The 18,514-nt window shown below is 36.3% G+C and overlaps 1 protein-coding gene and 2 long non-coding RNA genes across 3 annotated transcripts; 1 reads left to right on the forward strand and 2 right to left on the reverse strand.

Moving 5' to 3' along the window:
• The first annotated feature begins 1,047 nt into the window (after nt 1–1,047).
• Nucleotides 1,048–1,738, forward strand: LOC110891912 (60S ribosomal protein L7a-2). The gene is made up of 3 exons (XM_022139392.2): nt 1,048–1,171; nt 1,260–1,352; nt 1,439–1,738. The coding sequence occupies exons 1-3, from the start codon at nt 1,121–1,123 to the stop codon at nt 1,568–1,570; spliced, it is 276 nt and encodes a 91-aa protein (XP_021995084.1). The 5' UTR covers nt 1,048–1,120; the 3' UTR covers nt 1,571–1,738.
• A 1,739-nt stretch (nt 1,739–3,477) lies between these two features.
• On the reverse strand, nt 3,478–4,867 carry LOC110891910. Its single transcript, XR_002565659.1, has 3 exons — nt 4,739–4,867; nt 4,254–4,307; nt 3,478–3,779 (listed from the first exon to the last, which is right to left on the reverse strand). It is a non-coding gene; the product is annotated as an uncharacterized LOC110891910 (long non-coding RNA).
• Nucleotides 4,868–10,344: 5,477 nt separating this feature from the next.
• LOC110891909 lies at nt 10,345–11,769 on the reverse strand. Its single transcript, XR_002565658.1, has 3 exons — nt 11,641–11,769; nt 11,121–11,174; nt 10,345–10,646 (listed from the first exon to the last, which is right to left on the reverse strand). It is a non-coding gene; the product is annotated as an uncharacterized LOC110891909 (long non-coding RNA).
• Between the last annotated feature and the right edge of the window lie 6,745 nt (nt 11,770–18,514).

Consider the following 18,514-nt stretch of genomic DNA (forward strand, 5'->3'; position numbering starts at 1 on the left):
CTCTAATTTTTCATCCATTCTCCCAAATTTGCCCCCCAATTGAATGTCATCAAACCTAATTGATGAATGAAGCTGAAGAGTCAATGTCGTTGCTAAGTTCCCCAATCGATTCATTGTGCAGAGACTACATCATATTCCCTTAATAAGTTCAAATTTCATTCCAAAACCCCCAAAAACCCTGAACCCAATCAACCGTGTGTCGTCACAAGGGTTTTGCACATCAGTAGCGATGATCGGAAGGAGGTTTATTTGGTTTCTCAGGCACAATCCTTCTTCTTCTTCCAGGTATCAATTAATAGATATGTAATGAAATTAATTCCAATTCATAATATAACCCCAATCTCAAAACTAATATTAATGTCAGTGTGATTTGTTTAATTACAACAGTTCGGTGAAATCAGGGGTTGAGGAGGAAGCAAAGCCAAAATCATGGGGCCGGAGAGTTGTTTCCGGTGGGTTTATATGTGTGACTAGTGGTGTTGCTTTGAGTGCTCTTGATGATCTTTTCATTTATCATGGTTGTAGCAGGTATAATCAGTTGTTGTTTGTTATTTTGACTATTTGACTTATCCTCTGATATGTTATATATGTAGAGGAAATAGAATTATTGTGTGTATTTGTGGGAAGTTTACATTAGTTTTGTGTTAGGATGTTGGTTTTGAAATGCGGTGATGAGATCGCGTCACTGCAGTTGATGCGTGCATCGAGGCGACACCATATGCATATAATTAGTATTTGAACAATTTAGACTGTCGATTTAACAAATCTGACTATTGATTGAGCGATGGTTTTGAGTATTTATTTACACATAATAGACCATTGATTTGGCAAAAATTTGACTAGATATGATGGGATATAAGGATATCTTATATGTAGATGTATAAAAGTTAACAACTTGTTAAAATATGATCTATAAATATTTTTTTTAGTATTTTTACTATCTTATACGGAGAAGGGTACCGCCCATGTTTGGGGTTTAGTTTGAAGCATCGAAGGCGGTCGGTTAAGATTGTGAATGAGAAGAAGAGGTTTAAGATTGTAGAACAAGGCGCAACTGGTAATCATTGCCCATAATGTTGATCCAATTGAATTGGTTGTCTGGCTTCCGGCACTCTGCAGAATGATGGAAATCCCCTACTGTATTGTGAAAGGGAAATTACGATTAGGAGCCGTACGTGTTCTGCATATTATATATAGTTTTTTGCTGCTTTAATTGTTTCAGTTAGAATAAAAAAAACAAATAATTTTTGTATTTTCAGATTGTTCACCAGAAAACCGCTGCAGCACTGTGTTTGACTACAGTCAAGAACGAAGATAAAATGGAATTCAGCCGGATTTTGGAGGCTGTCAAGGTACATCTCAAGTGATTTTATATAAACTTTTATTGTAAAGTTATGGTTGATTTAAAATTATTCTTTTTGTTATTTTGATGTTCTAGGCAAACTTCAATGACAAGTATGAAGAGTACAGGAAGAAGTGGGGTGGTGGAATAATGGGATCAAAATCACAAGCAAAGACCAAGGCAAAAGAGAGAGTTCTTGCCAAAGAGGCTGCTCAGAGAACGAACTAGACTGAATTTGGTAATATTTTGAGATTTTGAAACATTTTGTTACTTTTTAAGAATCTTGTTCTGCTATTTTCAGTTTTTGGGAGGTCAATTACTCATGTATGCTTCTTATTGTATGTGTTTGGTTTTCGGTTCTGTGACAGTTGATTCAATTCCAGAAAATTTTAACCAGTGTTACCTTCTGTAATATTTATTGTTTTGAAATTGTTGGGCAGAATGGCTTTGAAAACTTGATGTCCAAATTCTCGTATGTCATTCAGGAATATATCGGGTGGGGGTGGGGGTGGGGTCTCGGCGTCCCATCCATCGATTGTTGCATTTGTTTTTAGGCACTAGTTATATAGAAATATGGATCCGTCGGGTAGCCCATTTACGTGGTTGGTGCAAGTGTGTGTGGCTGCTTATAAGAAGAGGAATTTGCCAGTGGTTTCGGATGCTAAGATGCTTTATGAGAATGAAGAGCATGATGCTTCTATTTCTGTTGTTGGGAGACTTCTCCATACTAAACAAATGAAGTAAGTCTATTCTTTTATATCACCTTTTGTCATGGCATTTTTTTAAGCCGGGAGCTTGTTCGTTCGTTTGTTTTAACATCGGTTATTGGTGGAGCCATAACGGGGCCACCCAAGGGTTAGTATTGTAATTTCATATTGTTTGATGCTTTGATTAGAATTTGACACTATAGATTCCACATTAGCAACATTTGAAATTCAGCCAAATAAAATGTAACTTGCTACTTCATTTGTTGCTACAGTAGTTAATAAAGTTATTAATGTAACTGGCAATAATATTCTTGTTGTTGATGGGTCAATTGGTACATTTGGAAAACATCTATCTAGCATCAATGTTGAGTCAAACAGGAGGGCACTTCGTGAGCTTCTTTTTTGCACTCATGGTGCTCTCCAATACCTAAGTGGAGTCATTCTTTTTAAGGAAAATCTCTAACAGAAGACAGGTACTAACTATATTATATGACGTTTGGCAAACTGCAAAAAAATTGTAATGCACTATTCTTTTTTAGCAACTGATACAACGTACATCTTTTAATGATCTATAGCCAACATACCTTTGTTCCCAAAATATGAATTTGTATCATCTTATTCAACATATTTACTATATACCATTTTTTTTGTCATTAAAAAGGCTAAGAAAAAATGTGTGCGCATATACCAATAAGAGGCAACCGGTATATGGCTGACAATGTATGAGAAGCAATTCCTTATTTACATGAATTGTTTTTGGACAAACAACTTGTTATTTTATGATCATCTTTCATTGCTTTTAAATGTGTCAATTGGCTTTTAATTTTTTTTATCTTAGATTTAACATTAACAAAATGTTTATAGGTAAGTTATTCGTGGATGCTATGAAGGAAGCTGGAGTCCTCTTTGGTCTCAAGGTTGACAAGGGTACAGTCGAACTTGTTGGAACCAACGGTAAGACCACAACTTATGTTGTGTTTGGTTGTCAAATGAATTGGAATCCATCACCCCGGTACCCACAACCCTTGGTTCGGGTCGAAACGGGTGGAAACAATACGGGTCGGGCAGAACGGTACGGGCCAAAACGGTTCACGTCGAAACGGTTCGATTCGAAACGGTACGGTCGAAACCGTTCACGTCGAAACGTGTCAAAACGGTTCGCGTTGAAATGGTTCAATTCTAAACGGTTCGATTCGAAACGGTATGGGTCGAAACGGTTCGCATCGAAATGGTTCGTGTCGAAACGGTTCTCTTCAAAACGGTTCTATCGAATTCTATTTTCTCATTGCAAATTACATGTCTTGTTTTATGTTGTCTAATGTGTGAAAAGTGTTCTCTGACCTAAATTTTGCTTCTTTAATGTAAGGTCCGCTTTTCCGTAATTATAAAATTACTTACAAGAGTAATTTAATAGACATCAAAAGTACCAACTTTGATACATAATTAATTAATTTATTTTTTTACAAAAATTGGGCATGACCCGTTCGTAAAACGAACATACCCCCTGTTTTTAAACTAATCCACTAAATAACATTCTACGATCTGTTTGACATAAAACTACCAAAAGCAAAGACGACAAGTTTTACAAATGTACGACTACTAACAAAGTTGGACAAAATAACGAGTCATAGACCAAAAAGATGAGAATAAGCTAGCGGAAGCGTTTGGTATAACATGACATGGACACGTGCTCGCTCCGATTCTCCAAATCGCCTAAAGTGAGGATTTACCTACATTCAACAAGAAAGTTTTAGAAGTTAGTCATCACACTTGTTAAATCATAATTCCTTCCATTTTAGCTTCATCCGTATATGAGCTTGCATCTTTCTTACACACTTGACCACCCAAGTATTTGGGTTTGGCATAAACACTCTTAATAAGAGTTAAGCATACACATTCGACCCGTATAGTTGGGTTAATTGCTTTCAACATAATCTTTCGTTCGTTCCGGATAACGGATTGAACCTCATATATTCGCTTTACATTTATGGCCATCCGCACTAGACGAATGGTACCATTTCATTACTCGACCCGGTTTGACTTGAGCCGGTCGACTTGCATAGCTTAATATGACTTTTATTAACATGAACAAATCCGCGAAAGATTCGTTATTTACTTACTAGTCACTATTATCGTTACATCACGGCTATTTTTCGTAATAAAAACAAGATTTAAATAAGATTTTTGTATGTAACGGAACATACCTCGATCCTGTGATCCTTCCGATTTCTTAGCACTCGAGCCCTCCTCCTTCACGCCTATATCAACATAATCATTCGTTCATTTAGTATCCCAAACTTTGTTCCATTAACTTCTAAGTTTCACATAATTGTTCTTTCAAGCATTTCATCAAACACATGGCGGGTTTCGCATTTTTTGGACTTTTACCTATCTTGCTAAACATGTTTTTAAGCTAGTTTTCTTCAATCATTCTACAATAATCAATCAAGCTTTATTCCATATCAATTTATCTAATGTTTATACATCATAGGCAAGGTTATTCATCAGCAAATCACACATATATAAATACTTGATCATTCTATCTAGCCAACAAAATTTGCTAGTAATCAGGTATTATTCTAATCTTATATCATAATCTTAACTAAATTTCATAAATTTCATGTCATGCATTCAAGATTAGATCAAAACCCACTTCCTACAATTTGTTAAATCACGAAATTGAACTTACCCTTTCAATGAACAAGTTAAGAGCTTGCAATTTCCTGATTATGCTTTCAATTTCTTTGAATCTCTATAGTTTTTCTTGTGAATTGGATGAAGCTAGGGTTCCCCCCTTGGCCCTTGTTTGTTCGAGCAGAACCCCACACACGTACTGTGTGTGGGTTTTTTTTTGTTATTTATCATTTTATTAATCTTAGTTTTAGGTAATTACAGCTTTAGTCCCTCTATTTCCATCACAAATTTAATTTAAGCACCACCCTTTTATTGTTACATTTTAACTTATGCATAATAAATATTTTTGGGGTGTTACAAGTCTACCCCCCTTAAAAGAGGTTTCGTCCTCGAAACCTGAACACATAACCCATTTAAACGTGTACATACCAAAAAGAAACGGATAGTGCTTCCTCATTTCCTCTTCTGCTTCCCATGTGAGTTCTGAACCCTTTCTGTGTTGCAATTGTACCAACACTTGTTTAACGGTATTGTTGCGGAGATTCTTTACCTTGGAGTCTTTAATGGCTATTGGTCTCTCGACATAATTCAATCCCTCGTCCAACTCAATATCATCGAGAGGTACAATGGTTGTATCATCTGCGAGACACTTCCTCAGCTGCGACACGTGGAAGGTATTGTGAATTCTGTCTCGTGAGGACGGTAACTCCAATCGATATGCAACCCTTCCAACTCGAGCTAAGATCTTAAATGGTCCAATATATCGTGGGCCCAACTTACCCCGTTTACGGAAACGGATTATGCCCTTCCATGGAGACACTTTCAATAGAACATAATCTCCGACCTGAAATTCAATAGGGCGCCTTCTTTTGTCTGCATAAACTTTTTGTCGATTCTGGGCTGCTTTCTGTCGAGCTCTAACCAATTCAATCTTTTTATTTGTTAATGATATTAAATTAACTAGTGCAATTTCCCTTTGCCCCACTTCACCCCAACACACTGGAGTTCTACATTTCCTCCCGTAAAGCAGTTTGTAAGGTGCCTTTTGAATACTATTATGGTAACTGTTATTATATGAAAACTCCACTAGTGGTAAGTGGTCATCCCAATTTCCCCCAAAGTCTAAGACACACGCTCTCAACATATCGACAAGTGTTTGAATGGTTCTTTCTGACTGGCCGTCAGTCTGAGGGTGGTAGGCAGTGCTTATGTGTAATTTCGTGCCCACACTCTCATGAAACTTTTGCCAATAGCGAGAAGTAAATCTAGTATCCCTATCCGAGACGATTGACACGGGCACCCCGTGTCGGGATACGATCTCATTCATATAAATTTCTGCTATCTTCACGGAAGAGTAAGCTTCTTTGATGGGTAGAAAGTGAGCGCTCTTCGTAAGTCGATCTACGATTACCCATATTGTATCATGCCCCTCTTTTGTTCTAGGGAGCTTGGTTACCAAGTCCATTGTTAGTTCCTCCCATTTCCATACCGGAATTTCCAAAGGTTGCAATTCCCCATATGGTTTTTGATGTTCGGCTTTCACTTGGGAACATGTTAGGCATTTCTCAACATACTTAACAATATCACGTTTCATACCCGGCCACCAATAATTGGTTTTCAAGTCTTGATACATCTTGGTAGCCCCGGGGTGAACCGAGTATCGTGATTTGTGAGCTTCTTCAAGTAACGCAGTCTTGACTTCACAGAAACGAGGTATCCAAATTCGGCCGAATCTCGTCTTGAGTCCGGTCGAATTTTCTTCTAGCTCATCGACCACACCTATTAGTCTTTCTTTCTTTAAATCTTCCGCTCCTAGAGCCTTTATTTGGGAATCTCTTATCATATCAAACAAACGTGGTGTAACAATCATCTTCATGGACTTCACTTGGATGGGAGGTGGATACTCTTTTTGGCTTAACGCTTCGGCCACCACATTTGCCTTTCCCGGGTGGTAAAGAATATCGCAATCGTAATCCTTGATAAGTTCTAACCGTCTCCGTTGTCTCATGTTTAAGTCTTTCTGTTCGAAGAAATATTTGAGGCTTTTGTGATCCGAGTAGATTGTTTTGCACCCTAGAGATAATGCCTCCATATCTTTAAGGCGAAAACTACTGCCGCCAACTCTAAGTCGTGAGTTGGGTAGTTTCCTTCATGCGGTTTAAGTTGTCTTGAGGCATACGCGATGACCTTTCCCCTTTGCATTAAAACGCATCCTAAACCCTGATGTGAAGCATCTGAATAGACAACCAAATCTTCCGTTCCCTCTGGGAGTGTTAATACTGGAGAACTAGACAACTTTTCTTTTAACACGTGAAAGGCATCTTCTTGGTCTTTGCCCCACACAAACTTCTCCTTCTTCCTTGTCAACTTCGTTAAGGGTAACACTATTTTTGAAAAGTCTTGTATAAACCTCCTGTAATAGCCGGCAAGGCCTAGAAAGCTCCTTACTTTAGTTGGAGTTTTTGGGGAAACCCACTTCATTACTGCCTCAATCTTCGATGGATCAACCAAGACGCCTTCCAAATTTATCACATGGCCGAGAAACTGCACCTCTCTGAGCCAGAAGGCGCATTTTGAGAATTTTGCGTATAGTTTCTCCTTACGGAGAACTTCAAGTACTTCACGCAAGTGTCTCATATGTTCAGTCTTGCTTCGCGAGTAGACTAGAATGTCATCTATGAACACGATCACAGATTTATCTAACATGGGTCGGCATACCCGATTCATAAGATCCATAAACGCTGCTGGAGCGTTCGTTAACCCAAAGGACATAACTAAGAACTCGTAATGTCCATATCGGGTTCTAAATGCGGTCTTTGCAATATCTTCTTCTCGTACCTTAACTTGATGATATCCCGAACGTAAGTCTATCTTTGAAAACCAACTCGCCCTTTGTAATTGATCAAAAAGATCGTCAATTCAAGGTAAAGGGTAGCGGTTCTTCACGGTCAGCTTATTTAGTTCCCTGTAGTCGATGCGCATGCGCATCGACCCGTCTTTCTTCTTAACAAATAGAACAGGCGCTCCCCAAGGTGACACACTTGGGCGTATAAAGCCCTTATCTAGCAGATCTTGTAGTTGTGTCATTAACTCTCGCATCTCGGTGGGAGCCAATCTGTAGGGAGCCTTCGCTATCGGTTTCGCGCTCGGAATTAACTCGATGCGAAACTCTATCTCTCGTTCGGGAGGGAGTCCCGGCAATTCATCTGGAAATACATCCGGAAATTCATTCACGACCTCAACATCTTCAAACTTCGGAAGGTTTTGTTGAGCGTCTACTACATAAGCTAAGTAGGCTCCACCTCCGTTAATTACATACTTGACCGCTTGGACAATAGTACATAATTTCACTTCTACGTTTCTCTCTCCTTGAATTTTCAATTGACTTCCACCCGGGGTTTGGACATTTATGGTTTTGTTTTGACAATTTATCTTCGCATGGTTTTGGGACATCCAATCCATACCCACTATTACCTTAAACTCCCCCAGAACCATAGGTATAAGGTCGATGTTGAATTCCTCACCTTCTATAGTTAACTTACGACTCCTACAGATTTCATGCAACAAGTAATTTTTACTATCGGCAATTTCTACTTCTAAGGGCGCCGGCATTCGCTTAACCTTGAAGGAAGGATGTTGTACGATTTCATTCGAAATAAAGGACATAGTGGCTCCGGTGTCAAACAAAACATGAACCGGCATAAAATTTAATAGGAAAATACCTGAAACGACATTCGGATGAACCTTAGCCTCCTCAGATGTGATTTGGAACATCCTCCCTTTAGCCTTAGAACTCTCTTGCTTCTTATCTTCCTTTTTCGACTCTTGTTGAAGTTTCGGGCATTCCGATTTAATGTGCCCCTTTTCAAAACAATGGAATCAAGTCTTCGGGTTATTGGACATTGATAAGACGAATGCCCTTCATTACCACATTTATAGCATCCCTTTTTGCCTAGTAAGCATTCTCCCGTATGAAGTTTTCCACAAGTCTTGCAAGGCGTGATACCACCCTTTGACTTATCTTTCCTTCCTTGTTCTTGATACTTCCCCTTTTTAAACGGAGTCGAACTTGCACCTTTTTCATTAGGTCTCTTCTCACCACGTTCTTCTTGCCTCTTAATTTCAATTTCTCTATCCCGCGCCAGATTAATAAGCTCGTCAAGGGTCTCACATTTCGAGGGAGTGATGAACTCCCTGAATGCTGCCTTCAGTATGCCATAAAAGCGATTGATCTTCATTCTTTCAGTTTGCACAAACTCCGCACAAAACTTCATCTTATCCAAGAAAATGTTCGATATCTCATTTATCGTCTCGTTTTTCTGTCGGAGGCGTAAGAAATCCTCTTGAATCTTATCAATGGCTGACTGAAGACAGTGGTATTTAATGAAGGGCTCCTTAAACTCTTGCCAGGTCATAATTTGGAGTCTTTCTTCGCCTATTTCCTTGCTATGCGCATCCCACCAATCTTTCGCCTGGAGGGTGAGAGTTGGCCAGTAGCAAACATCACCTGATCTTCCTTATCACACCGACTTCGTATAAATACCGCCTCTATGTTTGAAATCCATCTTTGACATGCGATTGGGTCGATCTTACCATCATACGTTGCGGGATTGCACGCCATGAAGTCTTTATACGTGCACCGTCGTTCTTTGCTTTTGCCTTTAGATCCTTCAATTAATTCCTTCAACTCTTCAATTTTACTTGTCATCATGGCCTCCACAACTCCCAACACCCGACTTTCTACTTCTTGAGCTAATCATGGAAGACTAGTTTGCATAACTTCTTCCGCCACTTCTGTGACTTTGTTGTTAAATGCTTCTTGACGAGCAGTATCATCATCATCATTAATGTTGCTTGCGTCGGCCATCTACACATGATCATGTTTATGTTTAGTGCACATCTCAAACTTTCATTACATCATGATACTTTAATCCGTGTTTATTTCATTTACATTCTTACATTTTCAACTTTACTCGTCTTTAAAACTTTCATCCTTCATTCATGTCTTTCGATTTCTTTATACACTTCTTTCTACCATAACCACTAGTCGGGGTTTACATAATCATTTTAGGCCTTGTATAGACCCTAAGCGAGCTTATAATAGGCCTCTAGACCATTTGGAAACTCAAAATATTAAAGACAACATAAAATAAAAATTTCCAGCGGAACCATTTTCCACTACCCGTCGGCGACGGCATCATACCCCGTCGGCGACGGGCTTCCTAAATGTGGCGTCAGCCACTTTGTCTGTAGGCAGACATTTAGAGCGTCAGCAACCAGGGGGGCATCGGCGACGGCCTCTCCTTTGCTGAAACGCTGCAGTCTTGTTTTTGGCTGTTCCGACTGTTTTCCGGGTCCATTTTCAGCTACCCGGGTCCAGAGACTTCTTATTTTTACACGCATAAACACTTCTTAACATACTCAACCTTAAATCTTAGACCGCAACGCATTAGGCATGCTTATATTAGACAATTATCTAAAATCTTACCTCATTGGCGATCTCGGAGCGAGCACATTAGCACGAGCCATCGGTTTGAGTTCGAGCGCTAAGATTCTTGCCCGAATCCCTCAAACCTCGGCTCTGATACCAACTTGTAAGGTCCGCTTTTCCGTAATTATAAAATTACTTACAAGAGTAATTTAATAGACATCAAAAGTACCAACTTTGATACATAATTAATTAATTTATTTTTTTACAAAAATTGGGCATGACCCGTTCGTAAAACGAACATACCCCCTGTTTTTAAACTAATCCACTAAATAACATTCTACGATCCGTTTGACATAAAACTACCAAAAGCAAAGACGACAAGTTTTACAAATGTACGACTACTAACAAAGTTGGACAAAATAACGAGTCATAGACCAAAAAGATGAGAATAAGCTAGCGGAAGCGTTTGGTATAACATGACATGGACACGTGCTCGCTCCGATTCTCCAAATCGCCTAAAGTGAGGATTTACCTACATTCAACAAGAAAGTTTTAGAAGTTAGTCATCACACTTGTTAAATCATAATTCCTTCCATTTTAGCTTCATCCGTATATGAGCTTGCATCTTTCTTACACACTTGACCACCCAAGTATTTGGGTTTGGCATAAACACTCTTAATAAGAGTTAAGCATACACATTCGACCCGTATAGTTGGGTTAATTGCTTTCAACATAATCTTTCGTTCGTTCCGGATAACGGATTGAACCTCATATATTCGCTTTACATTTATGGCCACCCGCACTAGACGAATGGTACCATTTCATTACTCGACCCGGTTTGACTCGAGCCGGTCGACTTGCATAGCTTAATATGACTTTTATTAACATGACCAAATCCGCGAAAGATTCGTTATTTACTTACTAGTCACTATTATCGTTACATCACGGCTATTTTTCGTAATAAAAACAAGATTTAAATAAGATTTTTGTATGTAACGGAACATACCTCGATCCTGTGATCCTTCCGATTTCTTAGCACTCGAGCCCTCCTCCTTCACGCCTATATCAACATAATCATTCGTTCATTTAGTATCCCAAACTTTGTTCCATTAACTTCTAAGTTTCACATAAGTGTTCTTTCAAGCATTTCATCAAACACATGGCGGGTTTCGCATTTTTGGGACTTTTACCTATCTTGCTAAACATGTTTTTAAGCTAGTTTTCTTCAATCATTCTACAATAATCAATCAAGCTTTATTCCATATCAATTTATCTAATGTTTATACATCATAGGCAAGGTTATTCATCAACAAATCACACATATATAAATACTTGATCATTCTATCCCTAGTAACTTCTCATAAATTGGGTCTTGACTATCTAGCCAACAAAATTTGCTAGTAATCAGGTATTATTCTAATCTTATATCATAATCTTAACTAAATTTCATAAATTTCATGTCATGCATTCAAGATTAGATCAAAACCCACTTCCTACAATTTGTTAAATCACGAAATTGAACTTACCCTTTCAATGAACAAGTTAAGAGCTTGCAATTTCCTGATTATGCTTTCAATTTCTTTGAATCTCTATAGTTTTTCTTGTGAATTGGATGAAGCTAGGGTTCCCCCCTTGGCCCTTGTTTGTTCGAGCAGAACCCCACACACGTACTGTGTGTGGGTTTTTTTTTTTTGTTATTTATCATTTTATTAATCTTAGTTTTAGGTAATTACAGCTTTAGTCCCTCTATTTCCATCACAAATTTAATTTAAGCATCACCCTTTTATTGTTACATTTTAACTTATGCATAATAAATATTTTTGGGGTGTTACATTTAATCCATGTTTTGTTTTAGTTAGGTGTAAAAGTTTGTGTTGCTAGCTTAAATTTTGCTTCTTAATCATTGCCATTCTTCTCATATTTTGTAAATGTTGTTGATTGCATCGGTCATATTTCCCCCTTTTTTTTCGTTTTCTTTAATATAAACTTGAGTTGAGTAACGGGTCAAATGGGTTCATAATAACCTTTTTTTGTATTTATGTACTTTTAACTCGTTCAACTCATCTGGCCTGTTTTTTTTTTCTTTTCTTTTAAACTAAGTATATCTTTATTTACCAGTTTAAAACACAACTTGAATTGGTTTTGTTCTTCCTGTTCTTAATATTTTGTTAAATAAAGGCCAGCTTGAATCAAGTTTTTAAGACCATGTTCTTCCTTACATGCATCTGTAGGGATAAACTAGTCGGTAAGGCCTTCGTTGCCAAAGTGCCTTTGGCCTAGCGGTATCAAAGAGTGTAAAAGTGTTACCCTCTTCTTGAAGAGGGTTCGAGTCTCACAATGAAGAAATGGGTTAGATTAAATAGTCGCCAAAAACCATTCATTTTCATTCTTGTAGAGGTGTTTGTGCTTCATATCTGGTAATGATGACTATTCCATGTTTCTGCATAGAGGTGTTTGTGCTTCATGTCTGGTAATGATGACTATCCCATGTTTCTGCAGTGATACACACTTTGAGGTGGGACTTTAAGCTATATGGATTGTGTTTCTTTTTCTTTTATGTTTCTAGCTTTCAGGTATGATAACCATCATAAAGTTATAAACTTTTCTTTCAAGATGCATGATATATAACATGAAATACCAGGCATATGTATCAGGTTCTTTGTGGTACTCAAAAGACGCAAAAACCTCAACTTATGTATGATTTTTTTATCGTTTCAAGGTTTGGATTATGTTCCGTTCCATATTATCGACTCCGCTGCAACGCGCGGGTTTCCCACTAGTTTTAGGATTAAATCTGTCTTTTCTTCAATGATTTGTGTTCTTTTAAGTGACTTTTCCATCGGTTAAACTACTATAACTTATTTAATTTTTATAATTCATCCAATGCTTTAAGATTTAAAAAATCCAAAAGGAACAAAGATACTACATAGTAAACACTATAAAAGAAGGGCGCAAAAACGACCTAACTTTGAGTGCGACATAAATGGTCGCAAACATAGCAACCCAATTAACACCCAAAATGAAAAGGTCGCAAAAATCGCTAAGTTTGGGCAAAGAATATTTTTGTCACAAAAATCAGCTGCAACGAGAGTTTAAAGATTCAAACAACTGTTAAAAACAACCGTAAACTAGTCACAAACAGGCATTTGCAATCGTTTTGACAATTGAAAAATGGTCTTTTGTAACATTGTTAAAATGAGACACCAATTGATTAGACTCGATATGTAATGAGTGATTACTATTTACTAATGTGTCGTTCTCACATCTCACATTCCATTGATGCTCGAAATATACCGTTCTAACAAGAATTCTAAAATTTGGATGTGCTTTTAAGGAATTTGCCGTATATAATTTTGTCGGCACAAATACCCAAAAAGTCGAATTAACAAAAAAAAATAATAATAATAATGGAAGGATTTGTCGTCTATAAGTAAAAAATTATGTTGGATATGACAAAATAAATTAAACATTTCTGTTTTAACTTTTCTGATTTGTAAAAAAAGATAATTATTTAATCCTAATAATATAATGGAGTTCTTTTTACATTGAAATTCACAAAGGATGAGGTAGTTTGTCGTATATGAAATATATTGTAGGCATCGTCGAAGATTCTAAAATATACAGCTAAAAACTTTGTTACAAAAAAACTAAAATTACTAAGTTCTGTTTTGTCTTCTATCTTTTATTTTACATGACAGCTCAAAACACAATCCAGAGGCAAATCATAATCTTTTATCTTTTAGTTCATTATATTATATAATATTTTTATTTAACAAATCCGCTATTTATTTTATAACAAATCTGGTTTGATAAAAATGTCTAGCTAAATGTAAACGTAGTGGCTAAATTTCAAAATTATTTTATCACTTTTACAAAAATTGCTTTCATGAATAAAAGTTTCCATATCACCGTCATGTAAACCGAAATTTAAAAACTAAAGATAAAAGAGACCAAAACTTCAAAGTGCTCACTAACATATCATTTAATATTTATATTTTTTCAGTTGGATAATAGTATTCACATCTTACTTTCTATATTATCTTATTCTCTATCATTTAAAGAATGGCTTAAAAACATTTAAAATACCATTGTATCGCATCCTTTATAATATAGAACACTTTAGTGAAAACAAAAAACAAATCTCTATGTATAGATGCTTAAATCTAAGCTTTTATTGTAATAAAATAAGTGTTTGTAAGTAAAATAAAGATAGATATAAAGAATATGATGTATGAGGTTTAAAAAAAAATTATATAGAAAAGTATGTTTTTTAGTTAAATTATACAGATATAGAGAAGGATAATGACATATGAATGCTCTAAAATCTCATTTTAGCTAAATATGAAAGTAGTGGCTAAAGTGTAAGATTAAATATATTTATTTTATATTTAATCTAGTAGCCATTATAGTCATTTACATTATATGGATCAAAATATATAACAATCCTATTAAATAATTAGTTGGTAATTGTTGATGGTCCTAATTACCCTTATTAACTAATTAGGGTTTCCTCCTGGGTGCATATATAAGGAGAACTAGGCTATCACCCGGGAACATCCCGGGTTAGGAAAATTTAGTTTTTAATAATAAAAGGTACATAAACAACATTTTGAAACTCGTTATATCTTCTTTCCCGCCCCACAGTAGCTAAAAGGCCGGAACATCCCGACATGTGAATATGAAGGTTGTAAAAGATATTTACAAGATGCCAATTTCATTACTCAAAATGTCATTAGCCAGTAGCTAGAAGGCCGGTACATACATCACAAAATTTGTTCAAATCGCCTAATACATTCACACCCATATTACACCAATATTCTATATTAATGCTTTCCATTTTTGCTATATGCTTTAAGCATAAGAAAGTCTCTCCTTGATGTCTTAGACCACTTTTCACATAAGAGAATTGGGCCCCCTTGAAGATCTTCCCGTTTTTATTTAACCAAAATTTTCTAGTGCGGCCATGACAATACCCATCGCTTTCCTTCTGTTTTTTTTTCAGCTGCATATTCCTGACTTGTAGCTAAATTTCTTTAACCGATGATCAGTTGTGTAGGTTATTCATGTTCAGCTACAGCTACACCCCGATCATCCACCAAATAGCTTTTGTTGTAAGACATGACACCAGGATGTGGTCCATCGTATCCTCCATATACCCGCAACATGTTCTAGCTTATCTAAATATTAAAAAAAGGTAAAAAGAGTTAGAAACATGTACATATAAGAGGTGGCAAATTGGTCTAAACTCCGCAACCTCAATTTTCCAATCTTTACCCACTGTAGCACTGGTTGCAACAGTAATCAAAGCCCGATCCTTTGTTCAAGACTACAATATAATCAATTAAAAAAATTAATCATCTTTAGGTAAAAACCTTAGTCATCTTAAAATTTATAAACTATCCAAATCAACAGCAATCAAAGCCCTATCATAGTTGATTGACATCTTTTGAATGCTTTTTACAACCAAGGTACCTAAAAACGACTTTTGCAATAACTACTCATTGTTAGTTCACAAACACTTAATTTTGAATCATTCACTTATAAGCTCCATTTAGCAAATACTAATTTGATAATTCTGTTAAAAAGGTTCAAACCCCCAAATTATATACAAAACTTCAAATTTAAACCCCCAAATTACAATTTAAAAGTTGATTTTAACAATTTAAGCAATAAAAGTGATGAAACAAACACAAACCTCTGATGGATCTCTAAGAGAATAATATGCGCTGCTTTCTTTGGGGGCAGGAGTCACCAATATGCCGTAACCACGATTACCCTCTGTTAGAAACTGTTTAATATGTAAATATACAACCCGTTAGCGTAATTCACCAAGTGTTTTAAGCATCAGGTTCACAGGTTTGGGTAACGGGTCAAAATAGGTAAATTAGTGTCAAATATAGGTACAATAATTATATAAGTTCAATAATAATCTTAGTTTTTCCAGACACAATGATTTAAAGATTGAAATTACAACTTGGGCTACTTTCAACCAGTCTGGCCCGTTTCCTTTTTAGCTGGTAATTTAGTCGACCCCTTCTTTAGGATTAAAAATACATTGTTGACTACTTTCAACCAATCTAGTAGTTTTGTCGACCCATTCATAAGTTGATAACCCTAATAAGTAATGAATGATTATGATATAAACAGATTTACCTTGAATGCATCTTCGTAGGTTTTGTCATCCCCTACATATATAGGGAGCACATCTTTACAACTACTTAAACCTGCAAAGACAACATTTGAGTTGGGATATTAAGTTATATAAACAAATATAATTAAAGAAAATAGAAATCAAACTGGAACATTACTAACCAAGTGTTTGTTTTGTTAAGAAATATATGTGTTCATGAACGCTCACCGAACAAAATTTTCTGTTCGTGTTCATTCGTTGAGGAAATGAATGCGCCCGTTTGTTAAGTTTAAGTAACGAACGTTCGCGAACACAAACTAATGTTCATGAAAACAAAAGAACATAAATAAGTGTCCATGAACATAGTATATAATACACAGATACTTATTAAGTATTTCATTGCCTTTATATTTCATTATATTCCACGGGGGAAGAAGATTTCATGGCATCCAACCAGCTAGTAGAAAGAACGTCATCAAGTAGAAAGAAAGTCAAAACACGTAGATTATCATATATATGGACAAGAGCTAAGAACATAAACAGATCTGAACAATTCATGTGTAAAATGCATTGAATCAAGTCAACCGAAGAAAGTCAATGATTGCATACTATAAATCAACCAAAATTATAAATTTACATTGCAAAATTATGATGCTTGTGGCTGCATCCCCAGGTCTATATAGTAACCAGCAATGCTTGGCGGATCAGCAATATTAGCATCGTCAACTACACATTTAAGTAAACAATAACAAATTTATATAACCTTTCTAATCTGGGCTAAAAATGCTAAAAACTGAATACCCAATTCGATTCTAATCAAAAACTCGGTTTAAAATCAATAAATGACCACTATATTCAAAGAATCGCTTAACATGATTCTGAAAATAAAAATAACACGAAAAACATCAATGTCAAACATCATAAGAATAATCACGAGAAAGAACCATTAACGTGGATGAAAGAATCGGCGGACAAGAATGAGACTGCTCAGCATCACACAATGACACACAAAAAAAAAAAACCATCAGATTTGGGCCTTATCCAAAAAATCAACAAAACCGTATAACATCAAACCCTAAAACCTCAAAATTAGGGTTATAAGTGAATAAAGTGGCAATTCAATTATGTAAAACAACTATATAATATAAACAAAGAAAAACAATTTCTACAATTTAACAATTATAATTCATAAAAATTAATGAAATTAGGGTTAGAATAAAAGACAACCTGTTCAGCCTAAACACGACATCTCCTAACACAATAACAGACCCAAAATCATCCAAAACTATTGCCAGATCTAACCCTAGATCTCTGTCGCACATCCTTCAACACATATCTGAACAAATTCATCATTCGAAAGGTTTTATTAAAATCAAACACAATAAGCAAAATAAAACTCCAAAACTTACCATTAAAATTGGACTTGCTCAGGATCAACTTGTCGGAACCCTAGCCTTCACTGCTGGAGACGGCAGCTAGGGCATTCTATCCACAGATCTGTCACAAAAAAAGCCACACCAAGAACAAAAAACGAAGATGAACAGAGGAAGATTATGATGAATTTTTATAAAAATATTGATTTCAAAATTGCAAGGTTTTACCTGTTTGTTCGTAAACCGCATCGCCATGAAATTAGGGTTTCTGGTCTAGATTGTGACCGAACAAACAATACTAAGCCGAATCGTTAGAAATCTTGAGCGTTTCCACTAATCGCAATGAAGAAATCTGATTTGTGATGGAAGTGTAGGAATCACAACAAAGAAAACTGATTTGTGATGCAGGTGTTGGCTTTTCGCTAGTAGGGTTTGTGATAGAGGCGTAGGAAGAGGAGGTGTTGAATGAAAGGAATGAGTGATCTAGAAAATTAGGTTAATTAAGGAGTATATATACCCGGGTCACACAAATCGGGTATGGTTGTTGCCATTCGGATCCCGTGTAAAAACATAAGGTTTCCCACATTTTCCCGCCAAAAATCCATTGTGGTTGCACCACCACTTGACACGTGTCCCACATCTAATTTATTTATTATATATATAGATAATGTGGAGGTTAAAGGGTTAGACAATTACACAAACCCTAATAACACATAATATCAATCTCGCCTCCCTCTCCTAACTGATTCCCTTATCGGTTTCTCTTCATCGCCATCATTAGATTGCACCCTAAGGAGGAACCAGATCAAGCTGACAATCATGTCAAACGCTTCCGCTGCGCCTCCATCTGGATTCTCTGCTTGCTTGTGCGGATGCAATCAAATGTATGTTTTTCAT

The sequence above is a fragment of the Helianthus annuus genome, chromosome 11 (genome assembly GCF_002127325.2).
Source record: "Helianthus annuus cultivar XRQ/B chromosome 11, HanXRQr2.0-SUNRISE, whole genome shotgun sequence".
NCBI lineage: Eukaryota > Viridiplantae > Streptophyta > Magnoliopsida > Asterales > Asteraceae > Helianthus > Helianthus annuus.